Consider the following 21,904-nt stretch of genomic DNA (forward strand, 5'->3'; position numbering starts at 1 on the left):
ACAGCTAATATATGGAAAACATGTAGTCAGACTTCTGAACAGATTATGAAATATAGATTTATTTTTACTTTTCAAATCACTTTCCAGGAAGCTCATTGCTAAATCTGAAACTGAGTTATAAAAACTGTTCCTTAGTTTAGGTTTTCTGATAAAGGTTTCTCTTGTGTCTTATCTTTCAAACTTTCCCCTCTTTAAGGCTTGGGGTTTCAAGAATCTCTATAATGTTATTGTAATACTACATATTTCATGGATTCTCAAGTGCACATATTCTTCACATTTTGTCATCTTTGAAATTGAGGTATGTCTTAGTAATAACTCGGGGCTGGAGATGCACCTCAGAGGTAGAGCACTTGCCTAGCATGTGTGAGGCCCTGGATTCCATCCCTAGCACTGCAAAATAAGTAAATAATAATGTTCTAAAACATCACTGGAAGGTATGCCAATAGTTCAAATAGCAGCATGTTTTCACTCTGTCAACTACGTAAAATAATGGTGTATGCCATGACAAATGTTGCCTCAGATTTGATGAAACATGGTACTTCCTGATATGTTTCTCTAGCCTGGCAAGTTGGTTCCTTTTCCAGGCAGCATTTTATCCCTCCAAAAGGGGAAGCACAATCTATGTAGAAAAGAGGAAGTGTATTACTGTTTGGGTATTCTAGTCAGTCAGGAGTGAGCAGTGAATTTTTCTGGGCTGAAAGGAAGGATAAAGGTAAGAATTGAGACTTGAGTGACCTGGCTCCCAAATTGGAACAAAAAGTCCTGGGTGTAGGAGGCACAAGATACAGCAGAAAACCAGACAGTCTTGGGGCTTAGTGAAACTATAGTGTATCACTTCTTGGGATAGAGTGCTACAAAACGTCAAGCCTCTTGGATTTAGAAGCTTCTGTGGTAGAAGAGCAACACGATGACACAGCTGACAGACAGACAAAGGAATTGTTTTGATGGCTGGATCTGAGCTAGCATTGGGGGCTGATTCTCCATAGCCCCCAAAGATCCAGAAGTTCTGCAAATCTCAGAAGAACACTGAAATAAATTGAGCAGCGACCTTGATCTTGAATCATGGTGGTGGAAATGCACACTGTGCAGTGCTGCAGTCAAGGGCAGTTAGGACTGGCCCCAACAGTAGGGTGACCACATGCAACTCCAGGCTGCCAGGACACAGCTTCCCTGTACAGCCAGATTCCATATGGCAAAAGAGGTAGGACGATCTCCTGAATAGGGAGGGACCTCTAAACAGGGATTTGACATTAAAGTAACTGAATATGTCCCTGGAATAAAGTTTTTTCTTTTTAAGCTATAAGAGACTAAGTTACTTTAATTGGCAATTTTTCTTCTTCCTAGTCAGTGAGAATGCAGTGTTAGGGAGTAATATGAGCTCATAATAGCAAGCACATGTTTTTATTGTAGATTTGAGCTGAGTGTATTGTAATCCTACTACAATGGATAGGTTAGGGGTAGAATATCTCAAATACTGAAAGTAGTCTTGGTTAAAGAAAAAAACTCTGGTGGCTTTCAGTTTCAGGTCTCAGAGACAATGTGTAAGATTAAAAAAAAAAGGGAAAACTGGTTCAGGATATAACATTTGAAAATATATTTATAATGGCACAGGAGGATGAAAAACCAGAGAAGAAATGATCAGGAAAAATGGGAAAATTCATAGTGCCTCTCAAAAGCAGAGACAAGAGGCATGTGACAAATTCAGTCAGGGTTACAGAATAGAGAACTCAGCTGAGCTCTTGGAAAAGGCCATGTGATTTGATGAACAAAAATCTTTGAAAATGTGTAAATGACATGTGGTCACATTTTTTACTAACCACTCTTTTTCATGGGATGTTAGTCCTGAAAGACATACAATTTGATTCCATTATTTTACAGATAGGAAAACGAGGAACCAGAGAAATTTTTGTAGAAGACAGTTCAGATAATAAGCATGAGAAAAACAAGCCCATTACATTTGAAAGTAAGCAGAACTTGCATGTTTTGTGTCATTTGTGGTAAAACCATGGAAAGCATAAAGTAAGCTTTAGAAAACATCTTGAATGCAAATACTGACAAGTGTTAAATGTGTTTTCATTTTTTATTAGAGAAGTTGGAAGTTGAATTTCAATATTGATGATATCATTTTCCCTGCTTTGTTCAGAGGAACACACAGAACCAATTTGTACAAGCATATACAACAATTTGGTTGGCATTTTGTGTCTTAAAATCAGTACTCTGATTAGTTTTAGGCTACCAGGTCTCCATGCGCTCCTCCCGGCTGTGGCGGCATGGCTCAATTCCCAGCATTGTACTTCTTCATGCGCTGTCTGCAACACAACTATAGCAGGCGTAAAGACCATGCAGAGTAACACTGTAGCAAATTGTTTGGATATTTAACAGACATAAAAAGGTTATTTCCTGATATGAAATTCTGAAAATCTGCATAAATATTCTTGTGTAAAATTAAATTAGTTATGTATTTTTTTCAAACTAGAACTTGAAGTATCAAGAATGCCCACATAATTCATATACACATTATATATAGACTTTTTCATAATGCTAAAAGTCTTCATAGTCAAATTATATTCTGTGCCATACATTTATTTAACCAGTGTTTATTTGGCATTAGGTTAACTGTGTCTGAACGGATTAGTCTTAATTGGTGCTTGTTTATCATGCAAAACATAGTTCTAGTAGTCCTGTTTACTAATCTTGTCATGTGGCAATACTTAGATGATTTTGCTCTATAACAGTGTGAATTAAGGAGTATAAATACTTTATACATGGTCACATTTACAAACATTTGCCAATAACCACTTCACAATCTGTACGGTGTAATAGTGAATTATAATATCTGGGATCTGCAGAAGCAATTCCTATAAAGCAGTGTCAGACGTAAACTTTCTTAAATGAGCCTAACAGAGTTCCCCTTTGAGCAATGATGAGTTTTGGCACAGGTACACTCTTCTGTTATATTTCTCTATTGTTCTAATGATTTCCACAAACTTTTATAGGAAATTAGCTTCTTATAGCATGGTAAAGACATGGCACTTACTGATGAGGTAACTCAGATATAGAAAAATTCTGGAAAACCATTTGCCTAGCAGACCACCACTTCTGCTAATGTAGACAGAGTTTTTGTTTTTCTTTTAGTGCATGCGCTTGCCATTAAATTGCTAATGCACTATTTTTGCTGCAGCTCAAACATGTTTTAATGCATCACAAAGCAGAGTTGTTAACACCAAGCTCATTTACTTGTGATGGTATCTTATGGCAAACATGTTTAAGTTGTATTATCAATGGTTACACTCTGCCTGACTAGAAGAGGAGATTTTTGTGGATTCATAGCTATTTTTGGTTGGCCAAGGAAACTCAATACTCAAACTGTTAAACAGAAGTACATAAGTCATCCCAAGTCTCTGGGCTTCAGGTAACATCTTGTCTACACATAAAGGAAACACAAAAGAAAAATGCTTTTGTCCATGGAGTTTGTGTTCAGAAGTTGGGAATGATCTGGTGTTTTGTGGTTTTGTTGCTTCAGTTTGCATTTTGGAGCTTCACACTACTGTTGCCGGTCTGCGGTCCATCTCGGCTTCCAATTTCACCATCTGCTGCACCTCCTTCGCCTAGAACATCAGAAACACGCTGAAATTCTCTACTGAAGGCACCTTATAACCCTGGCCTCTTTCCCCTCCCCAAGCCTGATATTGTCATTATATCCTTGCTACTCAAAGTGTGGCCCATGGACCAGCAGCATCTGCGTTGCCTGAGACTTTCTTAGGAATGCAGAATCTTGGTTTATCCAAGACCTATTGAATTTGAATCTGCATTTTAACCAGACCCCCATGAAATCTTTGTGTACCTTAAGGGTTGAGAAAGATTGGTCTACATAGTTCCAAGAAAACCACCTGAAAATACGTTGAGCCAGTGACTTGATATTTTGACTATGTCACATCAAACTGTTTTAAGTTTCTACAGTTTGACACATTGCTTTGACTATGCATAGGCATTTTATGATTTTCAGAATAAGTGTTGCTTATGTATAATTTATTCCCCAAATAGCCTGAAATTTAATTAAAAGTAATTTCCTAAGAATCTAATTGATGGAGAGTCAGGTAAAAGCATAGTATATTGGAGTGTCTTATAAATAGAACATTACAGGAATATGTAGGATTCTAGGAATCTTATTATCCAAATTTATTCCTGGGGGTGCTTATCTCTCTGTGGTAATTGCTTTTTTATGGACTGCCAGGAAGTTAGCCATGTTGAATTCAATTTCATGAATTAAGACTGTCACTAAGACAACTAGCTGACTTGAAAGGTAGAAAGGGGTAAAAGGAGGCAGGGTCTCGTGACAAGTAATTACGTGGCAATACAGGGAAAATGAAATAGTTCTACTTTTACTTTCCAACTGATAGCCTGTATGCTTTGTTCCTTTTGGAGGGATGAGAAAATACCCCTTTTCTTTTTTAGTGATATATCACTTTGAAATAAAGGACATATAAGAATGAAAACATAACGTGTAAAGATACAAATCAGAGGAAGATTCTGAAGTGTTCTGATATTTCTGTTCATGTCTGCTTTGTTATTCTAGCTAAACTGAAAGTCAGAGGGAGGGTTTGGTCAACTCTAGTTCATACTAGAAGCATCTAAATCTCCCAAATGCAGTCTTGTGACAAAATCAGTTTAACCCATTGACCATACGGTGAATTTTTTTTCTTTTCTTTTTATATGTGGCTTTCAACTTCATTTTTGTGAAGATGATATAATAACACCAAAGAATTATATCTACCTGCATAAATTTGGGATGAATGGTTCCCTCTACCCAGGTAACTTTTTATGCCTGACATATAGTTATATTCTAATAGAAAAAAATGAAGAAATGAAGAAAAATATACAAACATGAAACTATGACACAAACAGTATCCATAAGAGATGACAGTGGAACATTATCAGCATTGGAAATTAAATAATTTGATGTTCAGTAAATAGTAATAAAAGATTTCCTACAATTCTCCCCATTAGCATTTAAATACAATATTAAAGACAGTTAAGAAGGAAGAATCATATGACATTAAAAGATAGTTCCAAGAGTTCACAAGACTGTCATAAGTCCTTGTATGAGCAAGGTGACCATTCATGTCCATTTGCTTGGGATAATTCCAGCATATGCCTGGCTATTATGAACAGTGCTCTCTTTCTCAAACATTTCTTATTTCTGACTCAAACAGTAAATTATATGGTCACCTTATAAGGGATGATTAGTGTTCTTGACAGACTGGATTTAGCCAAAACAATGACAAAAGACATTGTATAACATTTCTGCACACAGACCATAACTCTCTGCCATTGAAAACCACCAACAAACATTCAGTGGGGTGCATTAAAAATTAACATATTAATCAGTCATATTAACATATGTAAACGATCTGACTCTGTGGCCCAGTCATAGCTGTGGTGGGTACATACAGTAAGTACATATCACTGTTCTTCATGTCTGGGCTGTTACCATTAACATGACCTGTTTCCCAGATCTGTAATTGGAAATACTGGCTAAAATGCCACCAGAAGTGATTCTTTAAAGACTTGGGGCATTTATTACATCAGAAATTCAAGCTGTTAAGTCCAAACCCTCATGATATTAGTTAGTTATGACCAGATGTGAATCACAAATGGAGACTGTACCCAGAATACTGATGTAGCTGAGAAGAAAACAATGTCTTGCTTATCAGAATTTCAGTCCTACCTTGCGTTTGGGACACTGCATGACAGGATTTCAAAAGCTGTTTATACAAAAATAGTAATGTCAAAATTGAGTCATACATACAAAACAAAGAAAATAAATGAATATTGAAGTGAATTTGAGAAATGAATGCAAAACCATATATAGAAAAGCAAAAAGCTAAGAGTAAAACATGTATACACCTATCAGTGACAAACTTTCCCCAAGCTGATTTCAACAGAAAAAAAAAAAACAAAACAAACAACCAATGCCTATTAGACCAGACTATGCCTTTCTTCTGTGTGAGTGAGTAAAAAACCTCCCTTTCAGCTAAATTCTTCACTTTGCTTTATTAAATGATAGAATTGATGACAAAAATCAATTTTTTAAGACTGAAGTGTGACAGTAATGGAGTTGTTAATGTTTGAAATGGTACATGTCAAGACAGATGAGATACTGTGTTGCTGGGAGGTCTACAGGAAAACTTGAGCAGAAAAAATAAAAGCCTCTGGCCTGTGGACTTTTAAGTAAATAAGTGGCTAACTAAGTAGGCAAAGCCATGAAGTGTCTTACAAAGGACACATGAGGTTAGGATTCAAAATCAGGACCAAAAATATGACCACTTGAGTTGTTTCCTGACACCAGTCTAGGTAATTACTTTTGAGATATCAGAGGATGGTTGGGAGAAGGTATAGAAATAGTGGAATATAGGGAAACAGTAAGACATTGTGAAAGGCTGTTCAAATTAATTTATCTTTGCTTTACAAACAGAAAAATGTGTCTTGAGAGTTGACAGTGCTTTTGGAGATTGTGTAAAAGTTGTCTGGGGACAGGGGACTGCTTTTGCTAGAGGAATATTTAATTGGTATGAATGGTGTTCTGCAGCATGGTTCCAGACCTTGCCTTTTATTAGGGAAGAAATGGACTCACTATCTCTTTGGCTTTGTGCCTATGAAAGTGTTGTACCACACAGAATAACTGTGAATAGAGTGCTTTCTGACCTTTAAATAAAATAAAAAACTAGAAAAATCGCGGATTCAGTCTTTATGATTTTTGTAAAGTAAAGTTTAACACAGAAATTCAAGTCCAAATTCTGTATTTGTCAGAAGCATCAAAATGATATCTTGAATTTTTTTTCTTAAATCTCATCAAATCTTCAGGTCACAAGTTTTTTCATATTCTGTTCTTCCTTGAGATTTTGTGACTCAAAGTATCAGTTGTGGGTGGTAGACATTACTTATGACATATTAAAAGCATTATGTGCATTTTAAGAAAAAGCCAGTACCCTCCAGTATGATCAAATTAATACTATTATCACTAATCCAGTATTTTAGTGCAAGAACTCTGAGATGGTTTGAATTACCTGTGTATTAGTATGAAAGCTCAAAGTGATTTCTTTATTATGCTCTGAACCTAGCAATATGAGACAACTGTATTCTCTAGCTCTGATCCACATCACTATTGTAGTGATGAGTAATTTTTAGCACATTCACATTTGTTCGTTATTGTTGCTAAGCAACACAGTAATTTAAAATAGTTTCTTAATTTAGATAGTTAAAACATAACTGTGCCTTACCTTTCATCATGCCCTTCCTCTAAGGAGGATTAAAAAAAACCAAAAAACCAACAAAACCTTCCCAAAGGCATCCTTATCCTTTCCTATCCCTGATTTACTGAAGAGGGTTCTAAAACTTTGAAGATGGTAAATTTATCCTTAATCACATTCTCATATTTCCTCAGAGATACTTTCTGAGTATCACTTTGAGAGCAAAAACAAATTACATAACTTGTACCCAAATATGATGTCAGTTAAATGAGTTGGACCTGTGGGGCAATAACCATGTATTGTCTCCCTTGGGGACGGGTAAACTATTCACAAAGAGAAGTGCTTAGCTAAAAAGGAAGCATGAAACAACTCAGAAGTATGTAGATGAATAAAACTTCTGTCCATCAAAAAGTAAAGAAAATGAAATCAGAAATTGGATTTGTTAACAAATTAAAATACAAAAAGATTTTATGGTTTTAATTTCTCATACTTAAGTAATTCTTAAGTATTCTTCAATGGGAGCCACTTATTCTGAAAAAAACATATCTTAAATAGGATTGTGCAAGTATATATTTCATAAAATCCTCTTTACAATTTCTAAATTGAAGTAAATTATCTAGAAAGAATAACTTCCAAACCAACTACAACTTAAGAGTGAAATTTGAACTGAGAGAGACTGAAATTTAAATGCTTACTGAGAGCTTGTTGCCATATAGGCCTGAAGAATTTCCATCAAGTTGAAATGTCTCTGTGGAAGGCTGATGGAGACACAGCCCATGTGGGATGGAGCACACCTGTACTAGGCTCCAGGTAGCTGACTAATTGATCACTAGTTGGAGTTTGGCTAACTCTTGATTTGTATGTACTTCTCTTAGTAGTATTTTGCTTTGCTGGGAGAAAACACCAAAGGATGGTGTCCACTCATTTGGATTGCTTATAGAGAAGTGTAAGCCCTAGGAAGGTTCTATAACTTCATTTTTAGATTGACATTGAAAATAGGTGACTCTCGCATTTGCTTTTAAATATATTACTTGCCTCTACATTTGCAAATTTCAACTCTAAATGAAAATGGGTAAGTAATTTGCAACCTCTGTTTTCAAGTCCTTTCCTTTTCAGTATTGTCAGTCTTAGAATCCTCGTGACATATTCAATATATAATATATTCTAATCATGTGATCCTTTCCCCCACAGCCACTTTCCTTTCCCACTCCCCAAAAGGTATTTTTTGTTTTTAGTTTTTCTTGAAGGAAATACAATAAAATAGACAGAAAATCCCTCTAGCCACCTTCTGATTGTACTACTCAGGTGAGTGGCTTTTCAGAAGGGTCCCTGTGGTTCATACTGCTGACATCCTGAAGCTGGCTGCCAATATCTTTTCATGTATTTTAGGTGAAATACCTGTTCATTCTGTTTCTCTAGAAATTCTAGGTGTTCAAGTTGTACTTTTTTCAATTGATCCATTTCTTTGGACTGCTTCATTGCAAGCTGCAAACAAACGAACAAAAAACCTGATAAACTCTGTGTTGTAGTCTTAACACTATAGATGAGGAATTACTTAAAAATTTATAAATTAAGTGGGAAGATCATAATTTTAACAAAAGGAAAGAAAAACAGTTTGAAAAACAGGAGAGTGGAGACTCATAATTTTTACTGGGAAGATCTTTCCTGACAAAATATTAGAAAATAATAAAGCACTTATGCATGACTGAAATGAAACTTGGCTTCGTTTTCTGTATAAAATAGTATGAAAAGTAACCACCTTAAAGATTTTAGGAAGAAACTACTTCTTTCTGGGAGCAGAGAAGTTGGAATGCTTAATGTACCAAGAAAGTAAAGTTAAGCAAATTACAACTTGTATCTAAGAATCAGTTATTGTTTACAGTTTTATTTCAAGGAGGAGTGTCAAGAAAATTATAAAATACTTACTCGCTTTCTTTCTTCTAAAAACTTTTTAGTGTTGCTACTGTTTAACTCCCTGACTCGCCTAAAAAATGGATAAAAGTAATAGTTGGCACGATATTGAATGGAGTTAGTATTTCAATAGACTATTAACACTTCATTTAATTATCTGGAGAGAAATATTGTTTCTTTTTCCTAATTTTGATTGCAGCATTTTCAAATATACAACATATATATAAAAAACACAAAACACACCTGTGTACGTATTACTCAGATAAACCAATACTGTGTTTTGCCACCATCTCTTTTTTTTTTTTTTGAATTTTGGGAGTTCTGGGGGTTTGAACTCAGGGCTGCACTTGCGAGGCAGGCATGATATTGCTTAAGTCATGCCTGCAGACCGTTCTGCTCCAGTTATTTATGAGACAGGGTCTTGTTAGGATGACAGGCATGTTCCACAACACCGAATCTTTTTCTTGTTGAGTTGGGGGTCTTGCTAACTGTTTGCCTTGGCAGGCTTGGCACCACAATCCTGATCTCAGCTCCCAAGAAGCTAGGATTACAGGTGTGAGTGACTAGTGCCTGATTTATAATCCCATATATTTAAAGGAAATAAAATGTTATAGATATAATTTAAGCTTCCTTTGTATTCCTCCTGATCGTATTTTTCTCCTTCTTCTCTCCTAGGAGGTAATCATTCTTCCGAATTTGGTGTGGACCTTCTCATCCACATTTTAACACCTTTAACTACAAATGGATGCGTCCATGTTTAATATTTGAGTGCTTCTTACACTTTCCTGTTCAAACAAATCACCTGGAGGTACTATAAAACAGAGATTGCTGGGCCCACCCACCAGAGAGTCCAACTCAGTGGATCCAAGGTAGGCCCAAGGGTCTGCATTTTTAGTAAGATTCTAGGGAATGCTGCTGCTGCTGCTATTTCTTTGTGTGATTTCACAATTTACCTGAAGAGTAATATATTCTGTGTTTCTTTCTATAATTATCATTTTGTAATGAGACTAAGAGTCTAGAGACATGTCTGTTTCAAACTCTTTTGTGATTTGATATGATGTATAGGCCTTCCCATTTGTGTAGACTATTTCCATTTTGCCATTTATGAAAAGTAGGTTATTTTCAAACAGTGCCACAATGATCTGGTGCATAAGGTCCTGCAATAATTGACACATTAAGTGTCTGTTGAATAAATAAATGAAGTTAAGGCACACATTCTTGAGAATGTGGGCAAAATCTCTCTCTAAATATAAACCTGCCAGTTTGTAGAATATGGACGACCCTATCTTTACCCCAAAGCAGATGTTCTAATTTGTACTTCCACATACCTATGTTTGGGTGTTATTCCTATTGTTACTATTTTGTGCTTTCTCTCTCTTTTACTTCTTGATCAGTCTTGCTGAAATTTTACTGAGTTCATCACCTTTTTCAGATAGGAAGCACTTGTTTTTGTGGATGTTCTCTAGTGTTTTTGTTCTATTTCAATATTTTCTATATTTATTTCCATCCGAGATATTAGGGTCTACTTTGTTTTCTACCTTTATGCTTTCTTTATTTGCATGCTTATATCATTAATTTTCACAAATTAAAAAAACTCTACAATACTTTTTATCTAAATGTAACTTTAGCTACCTTCTATATGTTGATAAATGGTGTTTGTGTCATTTCTATTGGAATCTCTACTTTTACCCAAGAATAGAACTTTTTAAGTTTCTACAGGTTTTTCTTAATGTTATTTTCATTTTATTTCTTAGCAGTATGATAAAAAGGAAAAACACACAATTTTTGTGTATGTTTATACACAAAATGTGATTACTAATATTACTTTAAATTTTTACTTATTCACTAATTTTGACAGTACTGGAACTGGGCCTTGCACTTGCTAGCAGGCGCTCTACAACTTGAACCATGCCCAAAGTCTTTTTTTGCTCTGGTTATTTTTTGGATATGGTCTTGCATTTTTGTCCATTTTGCCTCTGGTCTGTAATCCTCCTACCTGTGCCTCTCAGTGGTTGGAATTACAGGTATATACCACCCCACCTGAATTGTTGGTTGAGCTGGGGGGGGGGTCTCACTAACTTTTTCAATGAATTTGCTTTGAACCACAATACTACCAATTTCTACCTCCTGTGTGTGTGTATGTGTGTGTGTACTTAAAATAGCCATTTGTTAATGGTTTAGAACAACCTTTCATGAGATACAAAGTTATAATAAATAAATATAAGTCAAAGTAAGGAAAACACATTTTAGAAAACCTTGCTAATCAAGTAACTTAAAAATAAGTAAGAATCATAGAGATACTGTAATATCATGTTACAAATAAGCATTGATACAAATGGTTAACAATCTCCCTAGGGCCTTCTTATCGTGAGACACAAATATAACTCCATGTTGATTGAGAAATGTCTTGGTTAAAGTGTTGAAAAGGCATTTCATGTCCTGGCCAAAATTACTCTGGAATTCCATTTCCCATTGGGGACATATTATTTCTGAATGGCATTTATTCTAAAAAAAATTTTCAGCACAATAGATGTATTGGAGAATATGATGCTTTATACTTCATCATATATTGATTTTAACATACTTAGCACTGTTCAATAACTGAAATGTGTTTTAAAATCAACAATGTTGAGGCAGTTAGATAGTAGTCCTCCTTGTTTGAAACAAAGAGCAATCACCAGGTATTCAGTAAGCATACACAAAATGCCAGGAGCTGAAACATGGAGGCTGAACATTGTGACTGCAAAGTTCTCTATCAGCTTAGCTTGTGGTTCATACAGCAAGGAATGATTTGCAACCGATTTAATCCCCAATAGCTAATCTTCACTGTGCTCAGTATCTTATGGGGCACAAAATACAGCCTTTCAGTTGGACATAGCCTCCAGCAGTAGCCCACCTTTAGCCAGGTGTTATTCCTTCAGGAGAAGGAACCCCATGGTCCCTGGCAACTCTTTACCAACCCAAGCTCTTGGCCTTTTGAGCCTCAGAGTTAGATGATGAGTACAGATGTGGAGGTGTTACCTGTGATCACTGGCAGTCAAGTGCTGTTTATTCCCTCTCATGGATGCCATGACTACTGATAACCCTTATTCAGGCCCTGCTCTGGCTCCATTCTGCCTCTCCTACTCCCCTTCACCAAAAATCCCTTTCTTAGTAAGTCACTCACAATTGGATTCCTATCTTGGTCTCTCCGAAAGATTCACATAACATAAGAACAAATCAGATAAACTGTGTGGGAACTTTAAAGATGATCCCTGGAATCAAGGAAAACTCAAGGCAAATCAAGGGAAGAGGACAGCCCTCTTGCCATTCAGCACTGCCCATCCAGAATGTGATTACACCTGAGCAGGTGAGATACTTACAGTGTGACCCTGTGGAGTACAGGTAGGATGCTGTGGAAGTGTATTGATCATGGGGTCATGTTTTACATATTTTTGTTTGTAAATGGGCACACATATTATGGAACGTAAATTTATTTTACTGGTGGTAGTAAACAATCAGAAAACTTTGAAGACTACTATTCTATAGCAGTAATAATAAATCACCATAGCATTTCTATAGCAGGATTCTTAGTTATAACCCACAAGTGTTTCATATCTCAGGTGTGAGTATGTGTGTCTACAAACATAAATGTTGCTGAGACTCTGTCTCCAAGTCAATGACATAATTGCAGTGAGCATCTGCAGACTTACCTTTCCCGTTCTGCTTTATTCTTGATAGATTTATCTTGGCTGATGGCTTTGCTATTTTCCATAGAAATCTTAGCCTGGTGGGCTCTCATTTCTTTGCTTTCCCTATGAATGAAAAACAAACAACAAATGGGGAGGGAGAAAATGGAGAGTTAGTGTTTAATGGGTACAGTGTTTCACTTGGGGAAGATGAAAAAGTTCTGGAAATGGATGGTGGAGATGAGGATATGACAGTATGAATGCACTGAATGCCATACTTAAAAATGGCTATAACGGTACCTTTTAAATTGTGTATGTTTAACCATAGTTTTAGAATATAACAATAAACAAAAATACAAATTCTGTGTACAACTATGGGACTAGGTTCACTTAAAAAAAAATCAAGCTCTAATTATTTTGTATGTATTTTGGAAAAAAGAGGGATAAAGCACCAACTCCTGTGGACATGGATCCCGGCAGGGCAGGGAGCCACCTCGTGGTCAAGTGGCAGTGGTGACCTGGGAAGAAGAGACTTCATCAAAAATAATGATTCTGAGCTCTGCCTCCACATTATTGAGACCAAATTGGGTGAAAGAGAGAGAAAGATGATGTTCTAGTCTCACATGTGACCTTCCTATTGCAAGCCATATATGGTAACAAAAGGAACTAAATAGCTTCAAGTAAACACATGAAATAGCAAAAAAGTATGTTTGTAGAAGACTAATCACCATACGAGTGCATGCATATATGCCTGACAAGTATTCTTATCTTTACATTATTTTGTGTACTATAAATGCATATAATTTAGAACACAAGATAAATATGAGTCCAGAGAACTTTTTCTGGAACCACTGGAGATCTCCTTAAAGCCTGCCTGGATGGAGCAGCCAAAGAGTTGGATTACCTAAATATAGTGCTTCATTCTGCATCAAAAGGGATGCACAAGAGTAAGGTATGGTGGCTCACACCTGAGATCCTTCCTACATGGGAGACAAATATCAGGAGGATGGAGATTTGAGATCAGCCTGGGTAAAAATTTAGCAAGATCTTATCTCAACGTACAAGCTTGGCATGATGGCTCACACCTGTAATCCCAGCTACTTGGAAGCACAGGATCACTGTTTGAGATTGGTCGCAGGCAAAAACAGTAGACACCATCTGGAAAATAACTAAAGCACAAAAGGGCTGGAGCCTGCCTAGCAAGCATGAAGCTCTGAGTTCAAAATCATAGTACTTCCCCCCAAAAAGGCGAGGGGGTGGACAATGCTGAAATGGAGAGTCATTTAGTCAGCTACCTTAGAGCAACAGAAATACACTAGAAAATCTGGACCTAACCAAGGAAGTCACTCTCAAATTTTTCCACACTTTGCTGGTAAACTATTTATGACCAAATGCTGTTGACAAGTGCTAAGAAAGCAAAAATGTTTAACCAAGAACAACAGCTGTGATGGCGAAAATGAAACACCACCACCAGGTACTTGAGGAAAACTTCAATGCCGCTGTTGCTTTTGAGGATGCTCCTGCCATGGATTTATTTTTTAAGGTAGGTTAGTACCTAGTCACTTCTTAAGTGATGCAAGGATTAGTTTCTTTCTTTCAGATAATTCCTACTGTTTGGGACTTTTAAATTCTTCACTAGACTACAGCAATGATGATTAGGAAGTACCTTATGCTGTGAAGTGTATCTGAATAAGAACAGACATCTAAAGCCTGACCTTGTAGCAAAGGTCAAGGGCAGAATGATGAACAGGCTATTTTCATATATTGAATTGAGAACATTTCTAAGCCAAAAAAGAAAAGACAACTTTTAATCCTATCCAACTAGAGAGAATGCTTGCAGCTGTATGGGGTATATGACATTTACCCTACAGGAAATGTAGCATGATACACCTCATTCAGTTGCCTCAAAGGAGAACTGGAAACTATGGGAAAAATATTTTCTCTAGCATTCCAAAGTAAAGCTGTGAATTTGGGCATGCATCCAGACAATTTATGCAGTTGGCATTTTAAAAAGGTTTATTTATTTATTTTTTTGGTTAGATTTATTTGTATAATGCTGTGTTCTCTGTTCTATTGCATATCAGTGGATCCAAACTGTGGCAGATGGTAGGCATTAAGTGGGAAGCAAGAAAGCTGCAACCAACCTATGATGAAAAAACGATATTGATGTAAACACTCTTCTGCCCGGGGAAAAAGTCTAGCTCTTACCCTGCAGCATTTCAAATGCAACATTCACTTTGAGAAAGCAGGAAGAGGCAAACTAAACTGATGTTTCTTTTGTTCCTAAAATTCACAGAAATAGGTACAGTGTGTATGTGTGAGGGGGGTACTAGTAGGAGGGGAGTGGGTGAAGGAAGGAAATTAAGGTGATGGTATATGGTTGATGAACTGCATATACCTATATGAAATAGAACTAAGAAACCTCTTACAATTGCTTTAAGTGGGGCAGAGAGGGGACCCAGGGGGAGAGACAATGGGGGCAATGTAACTAATGTACAATATAAGTCTGATTGGAAGTGTCACTATGAACCCACCTTCCATAATGAATATATCCTAACAAAAATTTATATAAAAAAAGAAGTCTGAATAACTAATGTAAAGGGAAGGGAGGCTCTCTCCATAGTGGGCCACTGGGTGATCAGAATTACTCTGGGAGCTACACTGGTATCTTGTCAACACTTGGAGCCCTCTGTGGCAGCAGCCATTTCTTGTCTTGCTCCTCACATTGACAGTATGACATGATATACATAAATGCTGTCAATATTATGTCAAGGTGATTTCACTTATCACCTTGGACACATGTGCTCACACACACACACACAGACACACACACACCAACCTTTTAAAAAAGACAGGACTTCATGCAGGGGATGGCAGACCCTCCTACCTGTCATGGGACAGTTTCAGCTGCTGGGTTTGCTGCTCGTGAGCACTGATCAGCAGCTTTCTCAGTAGCTCACACTGCTGGTTAAGGTGCAGGTCCCGGATTTCTTGCTCCTCAGCACTGTGGGTGTTGATCATTTCTGACCACTCCTTTGTGTGCTGTGCCACGATCTCTTTGACCTGTTTGGGGAAAATGGGATGATGTCATCTGGCAGCTTCACCAGTGAGGTGTAAACTGGAAGCAGAATATTATCCTTGCACTTCAGATCCCTCCCACCAATTTACTTGGGGAATCAGTAGACACCAACAAAAACCAGTATGTGTTAATCACTGGGAATTAGGAAGTCATTGCTTATTAAAAAACAAGTCCATCACTTTAGCTCTTAGTATTTAATGGTGAACTGCTTCTTCACTGCTTACTAATTTTCGTATACTCTGGTTTTTCTATGCCTTGAATTAAATTCCTACTAGTTTGTCAGGTAAAGACAGGGGCAGGAAGTCCTCCCCACCTGGTATCCACAACTTTTACAATGTGGTTCTGCAGCTCCACTATGAACAGCTAGAGTCTGTTTCTCCAACTCCTTAAATCTGGATGACCTTCTGACTCCCTTTAGTAAATGAGACAATATAAACGTGATGCAAGCAGAGGCCTGGAAAGTGCTTGGTACCCTGTGACTGAGCCAGCACTAGCCTGCTGGAGGCCAAGAGGTCATGTAGGAAAAGACAACCAATAGCCAGCCAGCCATCAGATAGATAAATGAGGGCAGCCATCACCAGCTCACTTAGACATAAGTGAGCTGAGCAAAATTAGAAGAACCACCCAGAAGAATATAGCCCAAACCACTAGTGCAAATAAGTGGTAGTTGTTTTAAGGTGCTATATTTTGGAAGCTTATTATGCATCAAAAGCAAACTGATATCATTGCCAAGGTTTCTACTTTTCTATTTAAGCATGGGATCTAAAACTCATGGAAAATTGCACAAAGAATTAGTTCTCAAGTATGCAAATTAAAGAGGGGGGAACAGTTTTCAAAGATACATGGTTTATTGTCTCCTTCAGTTCACACCATACTCAATACATAGTGAGAAAGTCGGAGACAAAAGCATGGCTTGTCCATGCATGCAGCAGAGACACTGTGAATGACGGAGCCAAACCATCTGTAGTTTTGGTCAAGAAATTTTTTCTTATAAATTTATTATTTCTGGAAGAACTGTGTTCTACAAGTCTTAGAATTTAGGCCTCCAAATGTGTACAACCCCCAATTGGGTGTTTTTTGTCATGTATTTATTGTTAATTCTATAGGAAAGTATATTCTATATTCTGTATTTTGTACTGTACTTTCTCCTAGTCTGTGTCACTTCATGCATCACATGATTCTTCAGAGTCAGACAACATATTTATTGTTAGCATATTTCCCACAGACCAAACAAAGCAGATGCTGTATACAGTGTCTCTAATCCAAGGCAATAAATGGGGAGCACACGTGAATCTTGGATCTCTTCTTCTCACACCAGCCCCAGGCTACTGTTGTTCCTGATTGGTACCAGATGGATACCAGGTAGCCCTTCTAAAAACAACTACAAAGTATCTTTTGCAAGTCATTTCTGTAAAAATGGGAATTTCTCTTACCTTAGATTTGTGATCTGATGTTAGTGTCTGAATTTTGATTTCTGTTTCTTTTTTCATTTCGAGACAATTACTTCCCCTGAAAATGGAAAATTGCAAACGCATGCTAGAAATTAGATATCTTCCAATTCCCTTGGGAGTCTATGACGAGACTTTCTGATGAAAACAATATATTCATCAAATATGGGATGCCCTGGTTCATTGGACAGCATCAATTTTTCTAGTAATAGGTTTATACCTTACAAAAATTTTCTATATCATGATTGCTCAATTCAACTACTATACAAAGAAACTTCAGACCTAGCAATTATTTCATTGTTAAGGGCCTATTGTCAGTTTCCATTTTGGTTCCTGTTCTTCTTCAATCTATTTTTCATTTATTCAACAAAATATCATTTGGGATGAAAACTGGAAAATAGGTCCTTAGCTTTCAAGTGAATTTCTAATTCTTCCATTTTGGTTGTGAAGCCAGATTTTTATCTCTTAAACATGCCAGTGAGAGCAAATAGCATTTCTTGGCATCACAGGGTAATCTTTGTTTCTTATTGTATTGTGAATAGGAAATATATGCTAGGCAATGGCCCAGCAGCCGTTACTGCTTATCCCAGTGATTATGTTTTCCTTTCCATATCGTTGTTGAAACAAGGACAGGTCCTGAGCTGTTCTCTTCAGCATGTATACTCTGGTTTATTATAGCCAAGTCAGAAAGCTTCATTGTAATAGTAACTGAGCATTCTCTCAGAAGTATTACTCCTCAATGGCTGGCTCTAAGAATGTTTCTTTTCTCATCTGTTATTCAGTGAACTTGGCAGTGCTGAAACATTTCCCTGGCTTAATTGTAGACAAAATCTTTCACAGCAAATGCAGTAACAGATTTTTTCAAGTCTTATCTGTTGGCATAAGCTAAGGATTCCCATTATATTAAAAAAAAACTGTGTTTTTGTTCCTCATATACAATGCCTTATTATTTATTTTCTGGCTGTGTAAAATACTTTCTGTAATTTTGAATCTTCTCTACTCTAGCATGTCATTTCTTTTCCTCGCGTTTACCTTCTCTTCTTCATCTTAAAGCTATTGAGTAGAAAACACATGAAAGACATAGTTATCATGTCATTAGGTAAAAGTTGCATTGCAGAGTACTTGAAGAAAGTTCCCTTTTTCCACTTCAATCATTCCCTTCACTGAGTAGAAAGAGTAAGAAAAGCTTTTACAAGTCCTTGTTGACTTATGATGGAGTCACATCTGATAAACACATCACATGTTGAAAATACTGTTAAGGCAAAAATACATTCAATCCATCTAACATATCAAACGTCCTGGCTTATCAACACTGCAGATATTCTACATATTGAATGACTGGCTGGGAGACACTACTCAGGGCATAAAAATATCATACCACTTATTGGCAGTCCAGAAAAACAATCTACCAAATTCAAATTCAAAGTGCAATTTCTACTAAGTGAATATTGCTTTTGCACCATCATAAAGCTGGAAAATTGTAATTCGAACCATCTTCAATCAAAGATCATTTGTATTTGTTCTAGAAATGGATCCCACTTTAGAAATTGTTTCTCCCTTCACAGATATTTTAGCAACTGAGTATATGCAGTCTCTTTTTCCCCCAAGATATGTACTTTATTATAAAGGGGAAAACAGTTAACATTGTAGTGCAGACATCTGTCAGGTACCATGTTAATCAGGTAATCCAGATCAACATCTTCATGGATGAAATTTATCAACTGTGCATGCCCCTCTAGATCGTGTACTGAGTAGAAAGCAGCATTGTTTCTGTGGCGTGCTTGTCAAAGATGCATAAACTCTCTAATCATGAGAAAATATCAAAGCCAAAAAGAGAAGCATTCTACAAAATAACTGAGCAGTGCTCTTCCAAAGTAAAAAGATCACTTTTCACTCTTCCAAAGTGAAAAGCTGAGGAGAGACTGAGAATCTGCAATAGGCTGAGACTGAGAACAAAGTACATGCAATGTACATTCCACATGGATCCCAGAACAGAACAGAAAAGGGGCATTAGTGGAAAAGCTGGTGGAATTTGAAAAGGCACTGCAATTTAATGAATGACATTGTGCCAATGCCAGTTTCCTGGTTATGTGAGATACTAACATTTATGGAAGTTGAGTTAAGGGGCATATTGGGAACTCAGTACTATAGTTATCTCTCCTTATACACAGGGAAAATGTTCTAAGACCCCTAATGGATACCTGAAACCACAGGTAGTACCAAACTATACTATGTTTTTTTTCCTATACACACATACCTATGATAACGTTTAATTTATAAATTAGACACAGTTAAGTTATTAGCAACAATAATAAAAAAGAACAATTATAAAATATATTATAACTAAAGTTCTTCAAAATTTATAAATTGTTTATTTCTAGAGTTTTCCATTTAATTTTTTTGGATTGCGGTTGACTGTGGGTAGCTGAAATGGTAGGAAGGGAAACTACAGATAATGGGGAACAACTGCATTTTTGTAACTTTCCTGTAAATTTAAAATTATTTATACAATAAAATGTTACAACCAATTCTCATAGAAGAAAAGTTTTTTTTCGGGGCTGAGACTTCTTTTTCATATTATAACTCATTACAATGAGTTAATAGGATTCAAGATTTCTGTTGAGATCCTTCCCCAAACCTAGCCAAGTGGACTGACACTGTGCCCTGTTGTGAAGCTAAAGTGTTTAAATTAAACAACTCTTTATTTTCCAGGAGTAATATTTAATGAGTTAACACTAAGTTCTTCCTTGATCTAAACTGACAATAACATTGTGGGAAAAGCTGAAATATAAAAACGGGAAAACCTTCAAAAGGAAGTAAACAATGTTTATTACCCCTTCTTCTTCATTGCTTTCTCTAGGATTTTCTCATGAGTCGACTTCTCTTTGTCATACTGTGCTACAATCTTGTCAACTTGCGTGCAATGTAACTTCTGCATGGTGCTGTGCTCCTGAATGAGAAGAATTTGTAGTTACTTGTTGGACTTTTAGTGTGGCTGAGAAACTTGACACTACTGGGCTGGCATCATTTTCTATAATCTTCATTTGGAAAATCAAAGAGTAATCCAGTCTGAGAACTATACAGATTTTTAGTCTCCCATCTAATACATTCTTTATTGGTATCCACAATGGAGTCCCCAGCCTCATCTAATGAACATACCAATCTCAAAAGGGGGCCCTGCCCACAGGTGGCAGTGCCATTCACCTCAGTCTTTTCTACTCACACATCTCCATAAAGTTTTCACTCATTCATCTTTGTTTTATTTTAATTTTAATTTTTAACTTTTTTTGCTATGTTACCCAGGCAAGCCTCAAACTCCTGGGCTAGGAGCGATTCTCCTGACTCAGCCTCTGGAGTAACTGGGATTATAGGTGTGCACCACCACTCAACCATTCATCTTTGTCCTGCTGTCCAAGATACCTGGTATACTGCCCCTTCCACATACTGATCCCAAACCCCTAAGTTATTTCTTCTCTTATGCTAAATATCTGTCATGTGACATGGTTTCTTAACACTGGCACATTTGGTAATGCCTTGAATAACATCATTAAACAATGAGAACTACCACTATAGTTGCCGACATCAGCTGAACTTGAATCTGTATCACTAGACATTTTCTCTGACTTCCTTATGTAGATGCATTCATGAGGATACCAGGAATGTTCAGCAATGCTGGCCTTCAGTTTTAAAGGTATTTTAGCTATTTTCTGAACGGCTGCACTTAAATCAAGACTGCGGCACTTTGAATATATTTCTTTCTAAACACTATTTTCTCTCAGACAATGGAAAGGCATGTAGCTTCATTTCAGCTAGTGACTTACACGAAATCAGATTTCTCTGGCTTCTCAGGTTCCTAAATATAGAGGAAATCAGAACAATCAGGAATACCCATCTCTAAATGAAACCTGACATTACAATCTAGTCTCACTCTTGAGAAACTCAGAGGAATGGGATGGTATTTATGCCTGGAATGGATAGACATTGTTTTAGATTATATAACTATCCTCACAGTCATGTTTCCTTTTGCTTATTAAAAAAAGTGAGTGACTTAGTTTAAAAACAATTTTCTTTCTGAGGTAGGCTTGACTTTAAGCAAACCTAATTCATAAATATTTTCAAAAGTTTTCATGGAATACAAAGGGTAGGAATTTTCAACTTGAATAAGATTGCCTTAATTTCCAATTTCTGTTAAAGAATTAGCACAGGACTTGATCTCTAATTCCCTTATACAAAAGTTCTTCAGAAGCACAATGATGTACTCTTACCCCTGTGAGAGGGAATGGAGGATGATGCTGGGTGGGAGGGTTTCAGGAAAAGGAACTGACAATGGGGACAAAAGGCATGAAGTCTTGCTGTGAGTTAGGGTAAGGAAGTTATGTGTAAAATGAATGCTAATTTGTACCTCAAACACCCCATAAAATAGCTATAATACCAATGTGTTCTGAACACATTTCAGAGATTCTACAAAGATACAGGTTTCAGTTAAAGGTACAAGTTTCTTAGTCTCAAGTTTTGGGATAAGTGTGCCCACCTTTATGATTGGGGTAA

At 36.7% G+C, this 21,904-nt stretch overlaps 1 protein-coding gene across 14 annotated transcripts in view; it reads right to left on the minus strand.

Moving 5' to 3' along the window:
- Positions 1–2,061: 2,061 nt before the first annotated feature.
- Plcb4 (phospholipase C beta 4) overlaps positions 2,062–21,904 on the minus strand; it is a 381,620-nt gene continuing 361,777 nt past the window's right edge. For 12 of the 14 annotated variants that reach the window (XM_074074368.1, XM_074074360.1, XM_074074366.1 and 9 more), the window contains 8 exons: positions 20,191–20,306; positions 17,342–17,417; positions 15,717–15,892; positions 12,854–12,955; positions 9,177–9,234; positions 8,649–8,735; positions 5,729–5,765; positions 2,062–3,608 (listed from right to left, as the gene is read on the minus strand). In XM_074074368.1, the coding sequence (XP_073930469.1) occupies positions 3,520–3,608; positions 5,729–5,765; positions 8,649–8,735; positions 9,177–9,234; positions 12,854–12,955; positions 15,717–15,892; positions 17,342–17,417; positions 20,191–20,306 (741 nt within the window). In that variant the 3' untranslated portion in view covers positions 2,062–3,519. The remainder of the gene's footprint in view (positions 3,609–5,728; positions 5,766–8,648; positions 8,736–9,176; positions 9,235–12,853; positions 12,956–15,716; positions 15,893–17,341; positions 17,418–20,190; positions 20,307–21,904) is intronic. The other 2 variants (XM_074074365.1, XM_074074364.1) reach the window with 1 other exon arrangement.

Source organism: Castor canadensis, chromosome 5 (genome assembly GCF_047511655.1).
Source record: "Castor canadensis chromosome 5, mCasCan1.hap1v2, whole genome shotgun sequence".
NCBI classification, from domain to species: domain Eukaryota; kingdom Metazoa; phylum Chordata; class Mammalia; order Rodentia; family Castoridae; genus Castor; species Castor canadensis.